The 22,559-nt window shown below is 50.6% G+C and overlaps 2 protein-coding genes across 2 annotated transcripts; one reads left to right on the top strand and one right to left on the bottom strand.

Annotated features, from left to right (window-relative positions):
• Positions 1-1,314: 1,314 nt before the first annotated feature.
• On the bottom strand, positions 1,315-13,714 carry CCS (copper chaperone for superoxide dismutase). Its single transcript, XM_003993684.4, has 8 exons — positions 13,555-13,714; positions 13,150-13,222; positions 7,268-7,405; positions 6,883-7,060; positions 6,048-6,108; positions 1,926-2,003; positions 1,752-1,855; positions 1,315-1,637 (listed from the first exon to the last, which is right to left on the bottom strand). The coding sequence occupies exons 1-8, from the start codon at positions 13,591-13,593 to the stop codon at positions 1,484-1,486; spliced, it is 825 nt and encodes a 274-aa protein (XP_003993733.1). The 5' UTR covers positions 13,594-13,714; the 3' UTR covers positions 1,315-1,483.
• A 28-nt stretch (positions 13,715-13,742) lies between these two features.
• On the top strand, positions 13,743-18,678 carry CCDC87 (coiled-coil domain containing 87). The gene is given in 2 exon segments (XM_004001447.5): positions 13,743-16,399; positions 16,401-18,678. Coding segments are annotated over 2 exon segments (2,553 nt in total). The 5' UTR covers positions 13,743-13,870; the 3' UTR covers positions 16,425-18,678.
• The last annotated feature ends 3,881 nt before the right edge of the window (positions 18,679-22,559 follow it).

Genomic DNA, 22,559 nt, shown 5'->3' with positions numbered 1-22,559 from the left:
GTTTTAAACCAAAGTTTGAACACTACACGTTTAAGAGTTTAGAAGATGGGGAAAAGGTTTAGAAGAGAGAAAAGCTAATGGGGGTGTTGCTCCCTTCAGTTTGCTAAGAGGTTTAGTCATAAAAGGGCTAATTCCAGCTGTCACTCCAGAAGGGAGGTGGGAGGAGGCCAGGGGCTGGCTGGGGCAGCATCCAGGAGCAGCTCTTGCAATGCTCTGGAGGAAGAATAGGGGAGACAGCCTGGGCCCCATGCTTAGAAGGGTGGCTCCCAGGAATCAAGGGAGCTGGAAAGCAACAAGCATAGGTTTGGCAGCATAGGGCAAGACAGAGCAGGGTTCAAGGGCCGGGGCTGGAGGCAAAGCCAGCAGCCGTGACCGAACAACAGGCAAGGCCGGGGGGAGTGGGAGCAGAGCCAGGCACATCTTAGCCAAGGCCAGCTAACTGTAAAACCGCCTGCCCGGTTCCAAGAAGGCAGGGTAAGGGGCAAAGTTTGTATTCTGACAGTCCACTGTGTCAAAAAAACCCCAGTTTTGTCATGGATGAGCAAGCATGACAAGGTCCAGTGGGGGGAAGGGTAGGGGGGCAAAACGGTAAGTGGGGAGGCCCAGGAACCCTGGCCCCACACATTAGTCCTTGGATATTGGCCATCCCTGTGAGAGGAGGGGCTTGGCTGGGCAGCTTCCAGGGGCCCCGTTTGGCCTCAGATGCACAGCCACTGCTCCCTTGACCTCCCATGTGCCACGTTCTGCGCCAAGCACTTTATTAGATTAATTAAGAGTCTTTTACTTGTGAGTAAAGAAATCAACTCAAGCCAGATTAATTTCAAAAGGGGGGAGGGGGCGCTGCATGGGGAAAATCCAGGAGTGTCTCTTGACCGCTCCCCCTCCCCGGTCAGGAAGTAGCTGGCCACAGAAAAGGTCCAGAGTGGGGACCCTGGAGCGTCTGGCATTATCCAACAACTCTCAGGTTCTCCCTGTGCGTCTGCCTCATCCCTCTCCTCAGCAGACAGTCTTTTTCTGATACTCAGTTGACAAGGCGGGGGGAAGAGGGCCGCCTGCAGCCCCCCTATTCCTATGTTACAGGTCCATCCACAGGGAGGAACTAAAGCAGGATCTGCCCTGACAGAAATATGAGTGCTGGGGCCCAGCACTGACCCTGAGGAGGAGGACGCAGCCCTCGGGAAGTGTGTGGATTTGAATCCAGTTTTGCTTGGCTCCAAAGCTAAGAGGTGGTCCTCAAAGGGAGGAGACAGGTAGGGGAACCGTGTTCACCAAGGCCGTAAAGGGACGTTGTTGGGACATGGACAAAAGCCAACGTTCTGTATGAAAATAAAACTTTAATTTGCCAAGGCGCCATCACAGCAACCCCACACACCCTGTACCCAAGTTCTCCTGGGACTGGGCAAGCAGGGCCTCCCTGCCCGCTCTCTGCAAGTGGAGGTGCTCAGCTGGGAGAACAGTCACACGTCCGAGGCTGAGGCCGTGCTCAGAGGTGGGCAAGGGACTTGGCCGGCTCCTTTCGTCCCTCACCAGCGATGGGCCGGTGTCGCTCCTCCCAGATAGTGAGGCCGTCGCAGGAGCAGATCTGCTTGGGGTTCTGGAAAAGGCCAGCGGAGCGTGCAATGATGCCACAGGCCAACCTGAGGAAGAATGTGTGGTCAGGAGCGGGCGCTGCAAACTGGTCTGGGCTCCTCCAGGGCTGCCCGTGCACCGCTGGCACAGCACAGCCTCCTGCCGGGGGTGGCATCACTCACCTCTCTCCTGAGTTCCCTGTGACCTTGGATAAGGGATGGCCACCCCGGCCCAGGTCGTCTTCTCTCTCATCGATGACCAGGCTTCGGCCAATCACATCCCACACCTTTGAGGGCAGATAACAGCCTCAGACAGTGGACCTGTTAGGAAAGTCCCCACCCTCTTTTCCACCTCACCTTCAGCTGCTCATCCTCTATCCTGAAGACAGCTCGGCCGTCAGTGTCAGCGCAGACATTCCCCAGGTCTCCTCGGTGCTGCGGTGACATACAGGGGTGAGGAGAGGGGCACATGGGGCACAGACGCCAGCTTCTGGCTTCCCAGTATCTGATTCCCCTTCCCCAAAAGTATCAGTGCCCTCCTCTGGGTGCAGTCTGGTAAGATAAGGAATGGCCCAGGACACAGGATGGCAACTAGATGCTCCCTCCCTGGGACTGAAATCCTGGCCAGTGACCCCCTTCCTAGGAAGTCATGCCCACTGGACCAGACTGTTTCTCCTACAAGGTTGTCACCCTCCCTGCAACCCAGCCTCAAAAGCCAGCCTGGTTCCTTCTTCTTTACAAGCCCCGTTCTCCAGCCTCTTGTTGACTCTAAGCCCTTGGCGGGCTGCGTGCAATTCCCCTGGGCTTAAGTTGGCCAGGTTTGGCTTCCTGACCACAGGAAGCAGCCAGCACTGGTCCCTGACTCCCAGCCTCCAGGAACACAGAGAAGAAACACAGGGAGCAAGGAGCCTATCCTGCCCTCCCCCGGAAGTTGGCTCTGCCTACCTTTTCCCTTTGAAGGTAATAACAAATGTCCTAACACATATACCAAGCACTTCCTCCATCAGACACACTTTGCTGGCATGCTGTAGCGTGCACATGCAGTCCTCACCCTCAAGGAGCTCGAAGCATGGTGGGGAGACAGACGTCGAACAGACTAGCGATTATGAAACACAGAGTTAGTACGGCAGCGAGTAGGTTTGCAGGTGACTGGACCTTACTGGTAAGTCACGGAAGCCCACGCCTGTACAGATAAATTGTGCCCAATCGGACGCTTTAGGCAGAAGCAAGTGCCTGTGCCTGTGCGGGCTGGTGCACATGGCTTTGCTGTGAAGAATGGTCACAAAGCATGTCACTGGGGGACGGGGGTGACAAGCAGCAAGAAGTGCCACTTCTGCTTTATTTTGTTTTCCAGAGAGACATCTGCTGCTTACACCTGGTGCTTTTCGTTATCCTGCGGTGGGGGCCTTTATGGCAGAAAGATCAAGGAAGGGGAGGTGATACTGAGCCTTGACGAGCATCTTCAGGATTGGGCTGAGAGAGCAAGCAGCCTAGCAATACGGCTCAAGAGGCATGACCCAGCAGCACGGTCCACTCCTGCCCCTGCACTTGGGCAAGTAGAACTGGGCCGCAGGGCCTTGAATGTCACACCAAGCAGCTGGCCAGGGTCTATGCCCTTAGGAGCTGGGGAGCCAAGAAGGGCTTTGGGCAGGGGCATGGCATGGTTACTCTGTGCTTTGGGGCAACCTCTAGCACAGCACACGAAGAGGAAGGATTGGGGGGAGGCAAGAGAAGGGAAGGCAGCTTGGGGACGAGAGGTGCAAAGGGACAGCCAGGCTCTGGTGTAAACCCCCACACTGAATTCACTTCCAGCTGGGCAAAAGCAGATGCAGAAATCCAAAAGGAACTTGTCAGTCACCACGGCAGCCTTGGCAGCCCAGCTCTTGCTCAAGTCTTTATCTCTATCAAGGACCTGTGGACAGTAGAGCAGTTGGCCCCAGCCCCTTCTCATCCTCCACCCTGAGCGGGCCTGGGCTACAGCAAGGCTGCAAGATGGTCTCTCACCCTTCCGGTCTCCACTCCCTAACAGACATAGTGCTGCCAGTTCCCAACTGCTCCCTGTTGGTTCATGCCGCAGGGCCTCTGCCTATGGAGTCGCCCCCACCCCCACCCATCTGTGCCTGACATTCCCACTCTCTGTTCTTCACCTGCTTAATTCTTGCGCAGCACCTTGCAAGGCTCGAGGTGCTCTAAGATGCACCTTCCCTGTACTGACGTCCCTCTGTGTTCTTCCACTGTGCACGTGCTAGACCTAGCATCACTTACTAGGCTAGGTTACAAGGATAGAATGGTTCCGTCTTGGATGCCCTCTCTTGCGTACTCGCTCTGGGGGAAGCCCAGCTGCCATGTTGTGAGCTGCCCTAGGAAGAGGCCCACGTGGCAAAGGACTGATGTCTCTGGCCAACAGCCAGGGAGGACCCAAGGCCTGCCAACAGTGACATGAGCCTTGCGATGATTGCAGCCCCAGCCAACACCTTGATTATAGTCACCCCAAGCCAGAGGCCCCCAGCTAAGCTGCACCCATGTTCCTGCTCCGGAGAAATGGAGATGAATGCTTGTTGTTTTCAACCCCCAAGTTGGGAATGATTTGATTCACAGCGACAGGTCACTGCTACACGGGGCACAAACACAGCACCACACAGTGGACCCGACAGAAACCCTTCTCTGGCTTCCCAGGGTGGGAGGGGAAAGGAGTCAAACTTTTGACCATCGGAAATGTGAGGGAGCTGTCAAAAGTCCAAGAAATCAGGTACATGAGTTAAGAAACATGTACCATAGCTTCATTTGTCCTGTGGCAGAAGGCTACAAACCTTCGTCAGATAGAAATTACAAATCCAGGAAGCCTGTGAGTCCTGGGAGGGTGTAAAGAGGGGCTGCCAGGTCCCGGGAGAGGGACCAGGCCCCAGAGCCTGCCCTGGTACTGAATCTCCGAGTGCAGAGGGAACACATACCCCAGAAGTGAAGGAGATGTGACCGGGTGTTAGGAAACATTAAATCCCTGAGTGAGGGCAGTCATCCTGGATGACACCCAGGACAAAGGTTTAATTCAGTCTTCAACACCTTCTCTAACATTCACTAATCTCCACATAAAGGAGAAAAAGCAGGCCTTCCTCAGTTCTCAGACCTTGCAGGCCAGAACCCAGCAGGACCGCACTAACGTTTAGTTGGCCTCCAATGGTCATTTTTGCAATGACCCTGCTCTTATGGCTACAAGTACCGGTTTTCCATTCTCTGTGGCAGTATTAGGTTTCTTGTTAAAAATAAACCGGCCTTAATTACATGAAACGATGTCTTGATTTGCTTCAAAATAATGGTGGAGAAAGGCTGGAGGTGTAGATGAAAAATGACTGGCCATGGGGCACCTGGGTGGCTCAGTCGGTTAAGCGTCCGACTTCGGCTCAGGTCATGATCACACGGTTTGTGAGTTCAAGCCCCATGTTGGGCTCTGTGCTGACAACCTGGAGCCTGGAGCCTGGTTCAGATTCTGTGTTTCCCTTGCTCTCTGCCCCTCCCCGACTCATGCTCTGTCTCTGTCTCTGTCTCTCAAAAATAAACATTAAAAAAAAAAAAAAAAAAAACACTGGCCATGAATTGGTCACTGTTGAAACTGGGTGATAGGGACACGGGAGTTTAGGACAAGTTTCTCTCCTTTGCAATGTTTGAAACCTTCCATGATAGATTATAGCATTAAAAATAACCCAATCTGGGGCGCCTGGGTGGCTCAGTCGGTTGAGCGTCCGGCTTCGGCTCAGGTCATGATCTCACGGTCCGTGAGTTTGAGCCCCACGTCAGGCTCTGTACCGACAGTTCAGAGCCTGGAGCCTGCTTCAGATTCTGTGTCTCCCTCTCTCTCTGCCCCTTCCCCGCTCATGCTCTGCCTCTGTCTCTCAAAACTGAATAAACATTAACAAAAATTTAAAAAAAAAATAACCCAATTTACCTAAGGAAAAACCTGAGTTAACTTACAGGAAACTGTGGAATAACTAACAGAGCAAGCAATACTCAGATAAGCAAAAACCAAGGCAGCATAGAACTCACTGCTGACGGGAAACGATTCTCTGGTGAAAAACAAAACTCCAAGCTGGAAGTTGCACCATCAGAAATGGCCTTTTTAGTTCAGGCAAAATCTTCAACTTCCACACCTTCAGTTCTCCAGAAAGCTTTCTCCCACTGCCCATGTCCTTGGGTTCAGGCCGGATCGGGTGCTTGCCCTGGGCTCCCGGGGCCTCCCACAGGCTCCTGCAAGGGTCATCTCACTGCTCTGCAACCATGGGGTCCTCAAGGGTCTCCCTCACCAGACTGTGAGCTCTTGGGGTCAGGCCTCAACCACAGGGAGGGTCAATGTTTCTAAATTGGAACAAAATAAAATGAGGGGACCCCACCAAAATGGAATTGTCTGCTAACGCCCCAGGAGCAACCTGCCCTGCCTGAGGCCTCGGGCCCCCTTGCAGCCTAAACTTCACCCAGATGGACACTTACCCGGTCAGAGTCCTCGGGGCCCCCATGAGATGCTCCATCAGGGTTAAAGTGGTCTCCACAGCTAAGAACAAAAGGTAAGCAGGAGGGCAGCAAAACAGTGGCTCGCAGGCCATCCTCTCTATTTATTTCACCCACTCACTCAGCAAACAGACTTACTCTGTACCAGGCTCTGGGCTGAGGGCACGGAGAAGAATCAGATGTGGGTTCTGCCCTCAATAAACTTTTGGGGGAGACACAGATGAGTAAGCAACTAATTGCATCACAGCATGACAAACACCATGACATGGAGACCTGCCTTTCTGTGTCTAGTAGGAGTTACTTCCTTCTCAGAGGCAGTAAGGTGGCTACGAGCAGAAATATCGAGGTTCAGGGGCGCCTGGGTGGCGCAGTCGGTTAAGCATCCGACTTCAGCCAGGTCACAATCTCGCGGTCTGTGAGTTCGAGCCCCGCGTCAGGCTCTGGGCTGATGGCTCAGAGCCTGGAGCCTGTTTCCGATTCTGTGTCTCCCTCTCTCTCTGCCCCTCCCCCGTTCATGCTCTGTTTCTCTCTGTCCCAAAAATAAATAAACGTTGGAAAAAAAAAATTTTTTTTTAAATAAAAAAAATAAAAAAGAAATATCAAGGTTCAAATCCCACCCTACCATGTACATGCCCTGGGGCCTTTGACTGAGCCTCAGTTTCCTCATCTGTAGACTGGGTGTGTGTGTATATGCCTTACAGTACTTGCGAGGAACAAGTGTGAAAGCCTGTGTAGACGGCCGAACACAGCCTCTGCACGGAGTGGGTGCACAACTGGGGGAATGAAGATGCCACCAGGGAAGTTACAGATGACTTACCTGCTGCAGTTCCCTGTGAGGTCCCCAAACTGATGGACGTGGAGTCCGTGCGGCCCAGGCTCCAGGCCATCAATGGTCCCCTCGATGAGGCAGCGCTCGGGGGTCAGCTGTAGGAAGCGCACCACCCCTTGCACAGGGCCAGGCCCCTCCAGAATGGCCACTGCTGCCCCCAGATTCTCTGCAAGGTATCAAGACACCTGGGCTGGCTCGCCACCTCAGCCCCACACCTTCATCAGCTCAAAAAGGGCAAGGAGAGAGCCCCGCATAACTCTCATGCCTTCCCCAAGGCCACCTGAACCCCCAACCCCCAAATCCTACGGTTTAGATGTGTACCAGCCCCCTCCCTCCCTGAGAAGCCAAGGCCAGGGCTGTAGCGGCTACTCACGCAATAGGCCACTGCCCATGCCCTTGAGCACCGCCTGCCGCCCTGTGCCTTCTAAAAGGGCCTGCACCTCCTGGCTGGGCAGGGTGGTCTGCACCAGGACCATCTGGTTCTCCAACTGCACCTCCACACTCTGGACACCTGTGGGGAGAGGGGGGCACGGGCAGCAGAGGGCTGACACCCCATCCTCATCTTCACCAACCTCCCCACGGCTGGAGGCAAGCTGGGAAGCTGCCTGCTGGCTGTTTAAGGCCCTCAACCTCTCTGAGTCTGTGTCTTTATAAATAAAGTGGGGAGAATGCCACCCAACCTCCAGGGTTATTGTGTGTCCCTGTTATAAGGCAGGAGTTATTTGTAACTTAAGAAACACAGGTAATTACTTAAGATGTTTTCATAAAAGTGGGCCATCAGTATTTCATTATTTATGATAGCCCAGAGGAGAAAACAACCCACATGCCCATCAACTGATGAATGTGCATCCAGGGGCGCCCGTGTGGCTCAGCCGATTGAGCGTCCAACTTAGGTTCAGGTCATGATCTCATGGTTCATGGGTTCGAGCCCCACATCAGGCTCACTTCTGTCAGCGTGAAGCCTGCTTCGGATCGTTTGTCCCACCCCCACCCCCAACCCCGTCCCTCCTCCGCTGGTACTATCTCAAAACTAAACAAACATTTAAAAAAAAAAAAAAGGAAATGTGCATCAATACAATGGAATATTTCTCAACCATAAAGAGATAAAAAGGAATCACAGGGCTGATAATGCTACCACAGGGATGCACCTAGAAAATATCATGTTAAGTGAGAATCAGTCACAGAAGACCACACATTAGATGATGCCATTATGGACAAAACGTCCAAAACAGGAAAACCTATAGAGACAACAGATTGGAGGGTGGGGGAATAGGAGGGTGATCGCCAAAGTGTACAATTCCTTCATGAGGGGATGAAATGTACAATTGATAGTGGTGATGGCTGCACAACCCTGATCATATTAAAACCACTGAATTGTATACTTAAAATGGGTGTATTTTAGGATATCTGAATTACGTATCAACAAAACTGTCACACACACCTAAAACGGGGGGCTGGGTGGTTAAATGTCAGACTCTTGGTGTGGGCTCAGCTCAAAATCACACATTTCGTGACATCGAGCCCCATGTCAGGCTCTACACTGACAGCACGGAGCCTGCTTGGGGTTCTCTCTCTCTCCTTCTCACTCTGCCCCTGCTCCTGTTCTCTCCCTCTCTCTCAAAGTAAATTAATTTAAAAGGGCGGGGGGCTGCGGCACCTGGGTGGCTCAGTTGGTTGAGTGTCCAACTCTTGATCTTGGATCAGGTTATGATCCCAGGGTCAAGAGATTGAGCCCTGCATTGGGCTCTGTGCTGAGAGTGGAGCCTGCTTGAGATTCTCTCTCTTTCTCTCCCTCTGCCCCTCCCTACTGCATGAACATGTGCTCCCTCCCTAAAATAAAACAAAACAAAATAAAATAAAATAAAATAAAATAAAATAAAATAAAATAAAATAAAATAAAATAAAAAAAAGGGGGGGGGTGCTATCACCATCATCATGAGAGCTAACATTTGCACACATGTACTGTGGGCTTTTTATACTCTACCCACATTAGCTCATTTGATACTCAAGTAACCCTGTGAGGTTACATCTGTTTTACAGATGAGAAAACTGCAGAGACTTAAGAACCTTGCTCAAATGCACGGTGTAGTAAATCAGGGAACTGGAATTCATCTCAGGCAGCCTAGCTCTGGAAACCTGCCCAGACACTCCGCTCACCCTGAGAAGCAGCCCCTCCTCTGTCCTCCTGTAGGAGCTCCCTTTTCCCCCAAGTAACTCACGCTGCACTGCTTACAGTCCCCTGTGAGTGCAGGAGCTCTGTGTGGTCCACAGGGGTCAGCCTCCAAAGTCAGTGGGTCTCAGGTGCCCTCCAAATCCCTGAAGTGACCCTATGTACACACAGACTGCGGGATGATTGACCCACGCCTAGCTTTGAGGGCCATTGAGCCGACTCAAAGAAGGAAGAGAAGGGGCTTCTCTTTCATTCAGATATTTGGCCCTCCCAAGCCTTTCAAGAGAGCTCTCAAACCCTTAGCCAGCACACGGGTGATGGGTTGGGAACTATAATGCAGCTTTCACCTGCAGGACTTCCACCATTCTGCTTTCAACTTAGTAAATGTGTCCATTGCTCTGCAGGGTAAAGCCCAGGGGAGCCGTGGGCCATCCAGAGAACAAAGGTTAAATAAGCCATTTCACCCTTTGGAGCTGGTGCCCTGTGAACTGAAAGCTACACGGACTACTGGTTTTCCCTTCATCTTTGGTTTCCCTCCTGCATATTCTTTCAACAAATGTGTGCTAGGCATGGAGGAGGCCAGGGTCAGGAAAAGCGCTGGTCCTTGTCCTCAGGGAGCTCACAGGCTGTGGGAGAAGCCAGACTCCGAAGCCAGACTCCCTGTGGATATTAACCATCAGGCAGAGATGGGAATAACAGCCCAGGGGGCAAAACTGGGAAATGCTATCAGGGAGAGGTAGCACCTAAGGGACAGGAATCTCTCTCACAGGCTTGTGTCTTCGGATCCCCTGCAGCAGCAGCGACACTGTTGGGGGAGCGGGGGAGGGGCAGAATTTGTAAGACATCAGACGAACACATGCATCCCCTCTCCTGCAAGTACAGGGTGACTCTGTGAGAAGAAAACCCTCCAATTACCAAACTGGCCCTCACTTCAAACAAAATTTTATCCTGAGCCACCAGGTAGCCTGTGAAGCGTTGGGCGCTCTGGGTCCACTTAGAGATGCCTTTGGATGCCAATGGCTGCAAAGGGGGTACAGGGAGGGTAATGGGGGAACTCTTGTGGTCTGACTCCAGGGTACGCCAAGAGCTGTGCTCTGTCTGACACACATCAGGATGATGATACTGTCCTCATCTGGCAGGTGAGGAGACGAGGCCGGGAGGGGGGCACCACTGGCTTGGAAGGCAGCCTGTCCAGCCCCAAAGCTGATGTTTGGTCCCCTTGCCCCACAGAAAGTAAGGTTGAGCCCCCTAAGGCTGATGTTCTGAGGCTCCTGGGGCTCAGATAAGCACACAGGGTGAGAAACTTTTTTATTTGCCTTAATTGACCAGCATACACTAAGCACCTGCCACGTGCCACGTTCCAGGCAGTGCAAATAAACAGGGAACAAGTCAGGTCACATCTCTGACCCATGAAATGGCACGTGTTCCAGTGCAGGGACACAAATGCCCAATACACACACAACAGTGTTTCAGATAGTGAAAAGCATGATCAATGAAACAGGTGATAGGGAACAAATGCAGGCCAAGCCACTTAGACTGGTCAAGGACGGTCTCCTTGAACCTCTAAGTGAAGGCCTGAATGTAGTCAGGTAAGAGTATTCCAACAGAGGGAACAACGCTGGCAAAGACCTTGAGGCAGGAACAACACTGAAATGTTCTAAGAAGAGAGGAAGGCCAATGTGGCTAGAGCTGAGAGTAAACAGATACAGGGTGCCAGGGTGGCTCAGTTGGTTAAGCATCCAGTTCTTGATTTTGGCTCAGGTCATGATCTCAGGGTCATGAGATTTAGTCCTGCTTTGGGCTCCGCACTGGGCATGGAACCTGCTTAAGATTCTCTCTCTCCCTCTGGTCCTTCCCTGCTCATGCATATTCTCTCTCTAATAAATAAATTAAGTAAGTAAGTGAATAGTTAGATATGAAGCTGTAAGTGGAGACCAGTCAAGCAAGGCCCAAAAGGAAAGAATCTGGATTTTAATTTTAATGCAACGGGAGGCCACTGGGAGAAGCCACAGTGTATAGTGGTTAAGAATGTGGACTCTGGGGGGGCCTGGATGGCTCGGTCGGTTAAGCATCTGACTTCGGCTCAGGTCATGATCTCGCGGTCCATGAGTTCGAGCCCCACATCGGGCTCTGTGCTGACAGCTCAGAGCCTGGAGCCTGTTTCAGATTCTGTGTCTCCCTCTCTCTCTGCCCCTCCCCTGTTCATGCTCTGTCTCTGTCTCAAAAATAAATAAACGTTAAAAAAAAAAAAAGAATGTGGACTCTGGAGTTGGAATTCTGAGTCTGCCACATACTAGATGTGTGGCCTTAGCCAAGTTACTCAACCTTTCTGTCGAGTTTTCTATTCAGTTTGTTCATCTGCAAATGGAGATACTACTACCTTCTTCAGAGAAATACTAAAGGCCTAAATGAGCAGTGCTTGGCCCATGGGACGCTCTCAAACATTATTACTTCTGGAGGATTTTAAGTAGGGCAGTGATATCATCTAAGTCCCAATTTTAAAAATCACCTTGGCTTTTGTATGGAAAAGCTATTGGAGGGGGCTACAGAGGCAACAGGGAGCACAAAGATGAGGTTCTTGTGTGGTTCAGGGAGAGCTAAGGTGACCTGGATTGGTGTGAAGGCCAATGTATGGAAAAAGAGAGGCTAACTTCTGAATATATTTTAGATATACAGCAGACAAGACTTTCTGATGGACTGGCTTCCATGCAAGTGGGTTCCTCTTCTGGGGTCTCCTAAGAGCTGATTCTCTGCTTCTCAAGTGGGAGGGCCCCACTGGGAAGCTCCCTGTAACTATGCACTTCCTCAACTCTTGACTTTGGTCTGAACCAAGAAGGCTGGCTCCCCAGCTGAGCAAGATTCAGTGCAGCTGGTGCAGAGTGAGGCCAGGCCAGCCCTTGTTTAGCTCAAAGCCTAGTAAGAAAGAAAACATAAGACCACAGGGAACTCTAGGACGTGTGACAAGGGTTCAAGGAAGTGAGCCTTGGGCTTGGAGCTTCTCCCACTTATTTACGAGAAGAGCAGAACCCTCTTCTCCAAAGCCCCAGGCCTCCCAGAGAGGGCAAATCTCTCTCTCTCTCTCTCTCTCTCTCTCTCTCTGCTTCAATATCTGTCCCCGAATGCCTCCGCCCAATCAGATTGCCACCTGTAAGCCCTTCCTCTCATAATTTCCAAGACTTAGTGAGCTCTCACTACATGCCAAAGATTTTTCTAAAGTGCTTTACATGTATTAACTAACTTATTCTTCATGACAGTCCTGAAGAGTAGCTTATGGCCATTTAAATGCTGAAGAAACAGGTCCAAGTAGTAACATGCATGAAGTCTAAGTGTCGTTCAGTGGCAAAGAGGAGATCTGACCACAAACATTCTGACTCGAGAGCACATACCCTTACCCATTACTGCTGCCCTATACAGGCTAAGTGCCATCACTGCCCTAGCTTCAGAACCCATCTCATTCATCTCCTCTCAGAACTGCTCTTCCATGAGCAAGGCGTCCATGCTTATCATTACCTGAGGGCAGACTGTGTCTGAAACATTTGTGAACACTTCTCCCTAAAAAGCCCCCAGTGTCTGGTCCACACCTGCTGAATGACTGGATGAACATTTATCACAATCAAAGGAAGGCAGTTCCCAGTGCCTTTGCCCTCTCAGATATTTCTGTTGTGCAAGGTCACCTCCAGACCAGTTAACTGGCTTATGAGAATCAGGAGCTGCCTGGGATGGAACACGGCCAAGGCTGCTGTTTGCGTTGTCAAGATTATGCTGTTGGGCAAGCAAGAGCCGCCGCCGTATCCAGGGAACGCCCTCTGTAGGTGGGGCTATCTATCCTCTGCCTAGCTCCTCATTCCCTGGGCACCTGAGATGCACAATACCAGTGTGTCAGGGCCGGTAGAGGGCTCTGGCAGGGCAGGCTTGAGATCTGTACTCTAGGCTCTGCCTCTGCATCTCCGTCTGACTCTGAGAACATTCCTTCCTGTCTCTGGGTCTCAATTTCTACACCTGTAAATGGGAGTAGGGTTGGTCCAAGAGACTTGCCGGCTCCTTCCAGAGGCCTCAAGACTGTCCGCAGTTTTTCTGGCTCTTACCTGCCACCCCTTGTAGGGACGTGCGCACCGCGTCCACGCAGCTCTCGCAAGTCATCTGCACCGCGAACTCCAGCTGCAAGGGCGTCAGGGACGCGCAGATGAGAGCTGGGGACCCCTTCTGCGTGACCCTGCTTCATTACCTCCCCTATGGCCGCCCCGAAGGCCTAGGAAAACGTCTTCACGTGACCCCTCCTCAAGCGCCCTCATTATCAGTCATGATCGTTCCGGGACCAGCACCCCAACCCTTCAACGTCAACGCCAAGAGCCCCGCAAGTCTCGAAGCGGTTTTCCGGGGAGGTCCCAGGCCCCGCCCCAGGTGCCTACTCTTTCCCTGCTTCCTGCGTTAACCCCGGGGTCCGAGGCTCTCTGCCCAGAGAGGCTCCCACACGAGGCCTCGACCCTCACCGTGCAGGCGGTCCCGCGGTCCCCGGAGTCCGAAGCCATCCCGGACCCAGTCACCTGCCAGAAGACCTGAACTGCTCGAGGTCTCAGAGGCAAACCTCCAACTGCGTCGCAGAGAGGCGGGGCCTCGGAAGTCACATTTTGCCCCGCCTCCTGGTGCGCGCGCACGTAACACCCCTCCCGCACGTCTAGCTCCGGCACTCACCGGCTGCGCAGGCGCACTCGGGCCATCCGACCCCTGGTTGCCTTAGTGACCCCTGGTTGCCTTAGGATCCTCCGGCGCTCTTCTGGCCAGACCTCCTGTGCCGCCAGCGCTAAAATGGAGCCCTATAAGCCGGACCCCGAGCTCCAGCGGTTTTACCACCGGTTGCTGTGTCCGCTGTCGCTCTTCCCCCGCAAGGCGACATGCTCAGAATCTCAGAAGCGCCTTCCGCCGGAGGTGCCGATGCTGCTGCCCTCGCCGGTCTCACGGCTGACGGCGGAGTCTCTGTGCCGCCAGGTGGCCGAGCGGCTGGCCAATAGTGGGCTGGCGGTGCGCGTGCCTACCGAAGGTCGTCTCCGTTTCACTCAGGTCATCCTGGACGAGCTCAAGTGCAGCTGGCAGGAGCCTCCCCCCGAACCTAGTCTGAACCACTTGAACAACCAGAGACTGCGAAAGCGACTCCAGGTCTACGTGCTGCTCAGCAGTGAGCAGCTCTTCCTGCACTACCTGCACCTGCTGAACACCATGTCGACCCCCGCAAGTGTCTTCACTGAATCAGCCACGCTCACCCGTTTAACCGCCAGGCTCGCCAAGGACTGCACAATCTTTCTTACCAGCCCTGAGGTCTATCATTGCTTGTTCGCCGACTTCCTCACCCTGCTGAAGATAGAGCAGGCCCACCGCGGCATGCACAAGCTGCGCCCTGTAGGCTCCACTGGGGCTTTCAAGCTTTTGCCTAGCCCATTGCTTCACAGCTCCGGCTTCGCCCGAGTACCGTGCTGCACCCTCAACCTGAACTATCTCATCCAACTCAGCCGCCCGCGGGAGTTTCTCAGTGAGCCTGAACTGGATCCACTGAAGGAACTGAAGTCCATCCCGCAACTGAAGAAGAAGAAGCCTCTCCAATGGCTGTCCTCCGTGCAGAAGAGGAGAGAAAGCGACTTCAGTTCCGCACCGATTGTGTCACCGCCCAGGTACTCTGTGACTCCCACCAGCGGGGCTCCCCCTACCTCCCACTTGCCCCTCTGCTCCCGGTTCCAGAGGGGCCAGTCCATGCCCTCTCTGCGGGAGGGCTGGAAGCTAGCAGATGAATTGGGCGTCCCTCCACTCCCCCCTCGCCCCTTAACCCCGTTGGTCCTGGCTCCAGAGAGCAAACCAGAGCTGGCAGGGGACACGGTGGCTGAGGACCTGAAGCAGATGATAAATAACATGAAATTGGAGAGGACTCACTACTCATCACTGGACACAGGCCTGCCCCCACTCCTAGGGGCCCTGACCCGCCGCCCAGCTGCAGCACATCGCCTGGAGGAGCTGCAGAGAATGTTGAAGGGCCTCGAAGAGGAAGAAGCCACTGGGCAGTGGGGCCTCCAGTGCCCCAAATCCCTTCCATTTCAACCACAGCCGGTGACTGTTACTTTGAAGCTAGGAAATCAGGTTGTGGTCCAAGCAGCTGCTGTGCAGGTCTCTGAGAGGAGCTTTTTGGACTCCTTCCACGTTGACAGGGCCGGAGTTCTATATAACCACCTGGCTGGTGAACTAGAACCCAAACTTATTGAGGAAATGGATGTTGGTTTCTTTGTTGGCAATAACATCAGGGAGGTCTACAAGGAGTTGATGAGCCGTGTCTCTCTTGACCACTTCTCTTTTGACCAGGGACCCCTCATTGAGCCTGCAGCCAATAAAGACTGGTCAACGTACCTGTCCTCCGCCTTTCTACATCAAGAAAAACAGCATCGCGTCATCAATCCCAAGTTAGCTGGACTTTATTCCCAGAGAGCAAACATTTTACAGTCCACCTCTGATAAGATATCCTCCCTCACGTCACTGCAAGCAAGCAAAGGCTGGGAGAAGTGGTCAAACAAAGCCTCGTGGGTGAACTGGTGGAAAGCCACCTTGTCTGTGAGTGACTACTTCAAGTACCTCACCAGCCAGGAGACAGATTTCCTCCACGTCATCTTCCAAATGTATGAAGAGGATGTTCCTGTGGAGGTCAAGGCCCCTGTCAGAGAGTCCGTAAAGATTCGGCGCCCGCCTCCCTTGCAGGAAGACGAAGAACCAGACTTTGTGCCGGGAGAGTGGGACTGGAACACCGTGCTGGGGCACAGGCTAGGGACCAAGAGGAGCGGCCCCCTGGGAGGACCCTACAAAATCCTGAATCTGCAGAAGCGTCTGGAGCGGCTGTGGTCCGTGCTTGAGGTCCCTGACCAGGATCGGCTGGACATGGCCATCAAGTACAGCTCCAACGCTCGTCTGAGGCAGCTGCCTTCGTTGGTGAGTGCCTGGGAGCAAGCCCTGAAACCCATTCAGCTGCGGGAAATGTTGATGGGGAAACTGGAATGGTTCGAGCGACAAGCCTCTGACCCCAACCGCTTCTTCCAAAAGACCGACATGGACCTGAGTCGCCTCCTGGAGGAGAATCGGTTCCGCAGCCACCTACACAGAAAGATCAGTCTAGTGCAGACCTCTCTGGCTTCCCTCCTGGAGGAGATTGAGTTAGTTTTTGGTGAGCCAGTGACCTTTAAGGGGCGGCGATACTTGGACAAGATGAAGCATGACAAGGTGGAGATGCTCTACTGGCTACAGCAGCGGCGACGGGTCCGCCACCTGGCCCGGGCTCAGAAAGCCTCCCACCAGCCAGGGCTGTTCCAGAAGCTCAGCAGCCAGCCTCTAATAGCTCCTGGGAATACTCCCATTATTCTTTGACAAGGCCAAGTGCCCTCAAATCCCCCCCTCACCCCCAAGCATCCAGCAGATCCTCCAGACCCCTTGGGTGCTTTAGAAGATATAGGAGTGCAGGATTCAGGAACATTGTTTTCCAACTACCAAGGGACTGAGATTAATACTTTATTGTGACGTGAGGTTCGCATAATGCATCCCCAAGCCCAGAAGCCCAGTGTACCCCTTTATTTCAAGCCCTGCACAATAGAGCCAAAATCTCATATATCAAAAGAACCGAGACTCTCCCTTGGAGTTCATTGTAATGGGAAATGTCAGACAGAGGAAAACCTTCACCTTTGGAACACCTCAGCTTAGCATTTATCATACTACATTAAACTGGCTGATTAGAATCCCAAATCAAGAGGTTCTGTGGCATGAGGCTTATGAGCTATTGCTCTTGGGGTGTCAGGGTGGCTCAGTCAAGCATCTGACTCTTGATTTCAGGCAATGATCTCACGGTTCATGGGCTCGAGCCCCACGTAAGGCTTTGGGCTGACTGCATGGAGCCTGCTTGGGATTCTTCTTCTCTCTCAGCCTCTCCCCTGCTCGTGTGCGTGCTCTCCCTCAAAAATAAATGAATAAACGTTAAGAAAATGATAATAAAAGAGCTGGGGCCCTGGAGTAGGAAATACGGATTTAAATCCTGGCTTTGTAACCTCAGCCAAATTACCTAACTCCTCTGTACCTGGACCATCATATGTCAGATAAAGGGGCTAGGTCCAGCTCGTTACTTACACTTCTAGGATCCTGTTGGTAGAGGTAAAAATCTGTATTACATTTTTACCAGTTAACACAAGCACGTGGTACAAAGAACAATAAGGGTATATACTGAAAAGTGAGTCTCCTTCCCATCCCTACCTCCCATACCCCAGTTCCCCCACTGTGGGACCATCACCAGATCTTGTGCATCTTTCCATTCTCTTATTCAGCAAATAGTCACCGAGCACCTACTAGGTGACACATGCTTGGTCTGTATCACTAAACAACAAAGATCCCCACCCTTCGTAGAGTATATACCTACGTTACTTGGGAGAAACAGACCATAAACTGTAAACATAGTACCCAAGCACACAGAATAATAGAATGTTAGAAGGCGATAAACACTGTGGACTAAAGAAAAGGGAGAGTAGGGTAAGAGGAAACAGGGTGAGGGATGTCATTTTAATTAGGGTGGTCAGTGCAGGGCTCACTGGGAAGGTAAGGATTGAACAACGTCTTGAAGGAGGGAAGAAGTGAGCCCTATAGACATTGAGGATAACCTCCTTGACACCCACTACAAAGCCCTAAGGCAGGCAGGTACCTAGAGTGTTCCAGAAGATCAAGGAGGATAACTTCGTTGACACCCACTGCACAGCCCTAAGGCAGGTGGGTGCCTGGAGTGTTCCAGAAAAGCAAGGTGGCCAGTGCAGGTGCAGTGGAGCACAGGGGAGATGAGTCAGAGGAGTCAACACGATGCCAAGGGGTAGGTTAGATTATGTAAGGCCTCATAGGCTAATGTATGAACTAGTTCAGAGAGACCCTGTACATATATGAGCATATATGCTTATGTTATCTATGCATATGTTTATAACTACACCAATAGTAGTAACGCCCTACACTGCTCTCTTGCCCCATTTCTTATTTCACGTAACATGCCTTGAGCTCATTCCATATCCATACACACAGAGCTGCCTTATTCTCTTTGATAGCTATATAGTATTCCACGGTGTATAATTTTATTTTATTTAACTAGTTCCTCATTCATGGACATTTAAAATGCAAAATGTTCTAGAAAACATCCTCGCTCACCTATTTAGAATGTGCAACTATTTCTATAGTTTAAATTCCTGGAAGTGGAATTATGTCTAAGCATAAGCATTTGGTGGTAACAATTTGCAGTATCATCAACATTGCATGAGTATATTTCTTTCCCCACTCTCACCAACAGAATGTTACCAAATTTTTCAACCTTTACCACCAGCAGGTGAAAAACAGTAACTCATCTGAGTTGTGCTCTCATTTCTCTTATGAGTGAAGTTGCATCTTTTCTGTTTAAAAACTGTATTTCCTTCTCTGTGAAACGTCCATGCGCTTTGCCCACTCTTCAACTGGTTTTGACTATTTTTTTCTTGATTTTTCAGAGCTCTTTACGTATTCAGGAAATTTAGCTGACATGTTAGTAGTTAGCACTTATTAAGTTCTTACCTTGTTCAGAACACTTTCCTGCATGTTAATCACCATTTTGTGCTAAGGAAATGAAGGCTCAAGTAAGTAAAGTTGCTTCCCCAGGGTCATAAAGGTACTAAGTGGGGGATCCAGGACTCAAGCCCAGGACTGACCCAAAAACTCAGAAGCCTGCATGCGCCTTTTTGGTGTACTGATTCTGTGAGATACGGTAAAAGAGCTCTTAGATACAGCCTGCCTCACCTGCCGGCATAGCATAGGTAGTGTGAACGCCTTCACTCATCGTTGGCTGACACACAAACGTCAACTTTGTTTTGGTTTCCCAACAAAACAGCATTTCTCAAACATCTCCACCCAAATTCCCCTTGGAATGGAGGAACATAAACATTTTGGTTAGGTACGAGGCATTGGGGTGGTCGGGGAGGGTGTACTGATGCAGGGAAGCAGTGCTAGCTAGCCTGAGGCCTGAGAAATTTCTTTGAAGTATTTTATTTTTGAAATGTATGCAAAATTTGCATTCTACTCCATGGTATGTCCAGTTTTAAAATATAAAATGATGCTTGAAATCGCTTATCTTTGAATTAACCTGGCCCTCCAAGCAGATGTGCTATATGTAGCATTCATAGTGTGGCTTCACGTCTCTTCTGGTGGTGCTTCTCCAGAAGTTATACCTAACGCAGTTGAGCAATGCTTCAGCAGAGGTCAGCAAACTTTTTCTGTAGAGGGCCAGATATTAATATTTTAGGCTTTGTGAGCTATGTGTTCTCTCTCATGAGCCTCAATTTTGCTTTTGTGGTGTGAAAGCAATTATAGACCATGTATAGGTACAGGGGCAGGGCTGTGTTCCAATAAAATCGTATTTACCAACACAGGGCCAGATTTTGCCCTCATGCTGTAGTTTGCTACCCAAAACGCCAGCACATCAGCCCCTGTAAAAAGCAAAAGACACTCCGGAGGAGTGAGACAGGAGCTTAGTGTGGCATTTCCCAAAGTGTGTTGCATAGTAAACTAATCCTGGGTGATAGTCCTGGAATAAGGTTTCCATGGTCAAACATTTTTGGGAAACATCACGTATACATTTCCGCATTCCCTCAGAGATTGACAGTACGTATTGGCATATTGAAAGCTCTGATAAATCTTGCAAAAAATACACTTCTTTAACTTTGACCAAAGGACCATCTTATTGCTCGATAGCCATTATGATTACTGGAAAAGTCTTGGGGGAAACAGTATCTCACTGTGAATTAGTCCTTTGGAATTCTCATTGACAGTTCTAGATAGTGTTAGTGCCTAGAGATAGGACACAGAGGGTACATTCCTAGACACACAGGTCTACTTGGGATATCTGGGCCTCAAGTGGCATAAAAGGGTATCTTAAAACCCAAGACAGGCTTGAGATGAGAAGCCACAGGAGATGGAGACTCTTAGACCTGTTCAAAGCACTCCCTCAGTAGATTCTGCCCTTCTACCCGGCATTCAGATGTGGAAATATATAGACCTAGGACCACCTCTCCCAAAGTTCCAGACCTAAACCCGTGGCTGTGTGATCCTCCCTGTGCTGATCCTATTTATGGTTTATGAAGTGCTTTTCACATTCATTCAGCTGAGAATCAGTTGAGTGTGACTTGCTCCTAAAGTGGTAGAGTCTTGACTTAAACCCAGGTTTGGAGACTTCAAATCCTTTGCCTTGGTTGTCTGGCTGCAGTGAGGACCCTTGCTCTGTGCCAAGCCTCCAAGCAGCCACGAGGCCCCTGAGCCCATCCCAGCAAACTCAGCTGTGCCGAGAACTGTTTGTGAAGTGTCATGCTCAGGTGCTTTAGGGATTTTATTTCATTTAATCCTGAGAAACAATCTTGCAAAGAAAGAGAAGGCATTATTACCTCCCTCTAGGGAGACTGGACTCCAAGAAAACTGGATGAAAATCAATCCTCTAAATTCCTGAGGATTTTTGTAGACATTTCAGTTTTGCCCCTGCCAGAGGCCATCAGAAAAATACATTAAATCTGGCTGGGGTGATTTGCTGCAGCCTTTTTGCTGCCCAGGCAAGGGGCAGGGCCCAAGCCCATAAAAGCCCAACATCTTCTCTATTTGCTACGACATTAAAAGGATGATTTGTTCATTTGTCTGTTTAAGTATACATATTTAGGGGTGCCTGGGTGGCTCAGTCGGTTGAGCATCCAACTTCAGCTCAGGTCTGATCTCACTATTCATGGGTTTCAGCTCTGCGTTGGGCTCTGGGCTGACAGCTTGGAGCCTGGAGGCTGCTTCGGATTCTGGGTCTCCCTCTCTCTCTGCTCCTCCCCTGCTTGCGCTCGGTCTCTCTCTTTCTCAAAACTAAATAAACATTAAAAATTTTTTTTAATATACATATTTACCAGCTATCTAAATTAACATTCATCTCATCATATATTAACAGAAATAACACATTTTTGTAAAAACTAACTTTTCCAAAACAAAAACTGTAGGGAAGACTGGCTGTTTTAGTCTTTTGCAAATCTTTTTAATGTCTGGCTTAATGGGAGATCGCTGGATTCTCCTATCTGTTTCTGCATACATCTGTTGTAATATCATGGGTCACATAGCCTCTGGAAACACCCTACTCTTGAAAGAGTGAGGTAGAAAAGGCAAATAATGTCTTAGCAGTATTATGAAAATAGTTTTGACACCATGAAACCCTAGAAAGGGTCTGGGGGCCCTATTTGTAATATTTTGTTGTTGTTTTAAGTAGAAGAAGGGGCAGACATGGGGCAAGGGCAGTGGTGAGGGTAGTGGTAGGGGCAGAGGGACATTACTGGATCAGGGAACTACTGGCCAGTTACTGGGGCAACGGCAGTAGAAGCAGGGAGACGGGGGGGGGGGCGGGTTGATCAGGAATATCTGTTTGTTTATAGAATGTCAAGGGCAAGGCCAGAGGGAAAACTACCACTTAAAAGAAAAAAAAATGATCATCTGCTGGTCAAACAGACTGGTTTTTGGTGATCTGGCCACTCTGGGAAGCTGAGAACCAGAGAGCCGAAACCGAGTGCTGAGGCACACGGGTGCTGGTGAGGACCAGATTTGAGCCCAGGTACTTCTAACTCCACTAAGCCCACAGTCCCACCCCTCCTGGCCTTGAGGTTTCTGTGTTTGGTCCACCTTTTCCTTGTCATTCCTGTCATTCACCAAGCACTTTTCTTCATGCTGACTCACTTTTTAAGCTTATTTTTTTTTAAAGCAATTTAAACCATTATTACCAAATACCTATATAGTGATTGATTATGAAACGCCAGCCTCGGTTCTGCACACCTTACATACAGTAATTCATTTAGTCCTCATGGCAATGCAATAAAGCAGGTACTACTATTATTACAAGGTCCAGATGAGGGAGCTGAGGCACAGATTGGTTATATAACTTGCCCAAGGTCGCACAACTAGGATCGTGGCAGAGTCTGAATTCAGACCCAGGGTTCCGACTCCCAAGTACATGCTCCTAACCACTACACTGTCTCTTATCTTAAAATATAGAAAACAAGTCTGCCCAGCTGAGGCCCACGGGATGAAGCTTCATATGATCAAATTTTACTTTCATGATTGCCTAAACGCTGAGGTAATCAGGCTTTCTCGCAGCTCACCTGATTCCCAGAAATGACTCTGAGGCCTTTATCGCTATTCTTTCAGATTTAGAGTGCATTCCCTGAGCCTCTCCCAAGGGCCAGAGGCTCTGCCTGGAGGAGGGAGGTAGGGAACTGGAGGAAATCAGAGAGACGCAGTCCCTGTTGCTGATGAATCTAAAGTTTGGTGAGGAATATAATTTCAACAATGTAGCAAGCGAAGGGTACGGTGGGACCCCACAAAAAGGCCATTCAACAGGGCTGGGGGGGGGAGAGGTAGGAACAGTGGTAAGTGAGAAGTGAGGGAGATGATTCATTTTCAGAAATACCAAATA

Source organism: Felis catus, chromosome D1, assembly GCF_018350175.1.
Source record: "Felis catus isolate Fca126 chromosome D1, F.catus_Fca126_mat1.0, whole genome shotgun sequence".
Taxonomy (NCBI): domain Eukaryota; kingdom Metazoa; phylum Chordata; class Mammalia; order Carnivora; family Felidae; genus Felis; species Felis catus.
Note: the sequence above shows the minus strand (reverse complement) of the source record. Positions and strands in the feature narration are given on the sequence as shown.

Excerpts from the sequence above, each read along its gene's own strand:
- CCS (XM_003993684.4), bottom strand. The coding sequence starts at position 13,593 with ATGGCTTCGGACTCCGGGGACCGCGGGACCGCCTGCACG. Across the intron at positions 2,004-6,047 it reads GCCCCGAGGACTCTGACCGG|CACCGAGGAGACCTGGGGAA; the intron begins GTAAGTGTCCAT and ends ATGTCACCGCAG. Across the intron at positions 1,856-1,925 it reads TAGAGGATGAGCAGCTGAAG|GTGTGGGATGTGATTGGCCG; the intron begins GTGAGGTGGAAA and ends CTGCCCTCAAAG.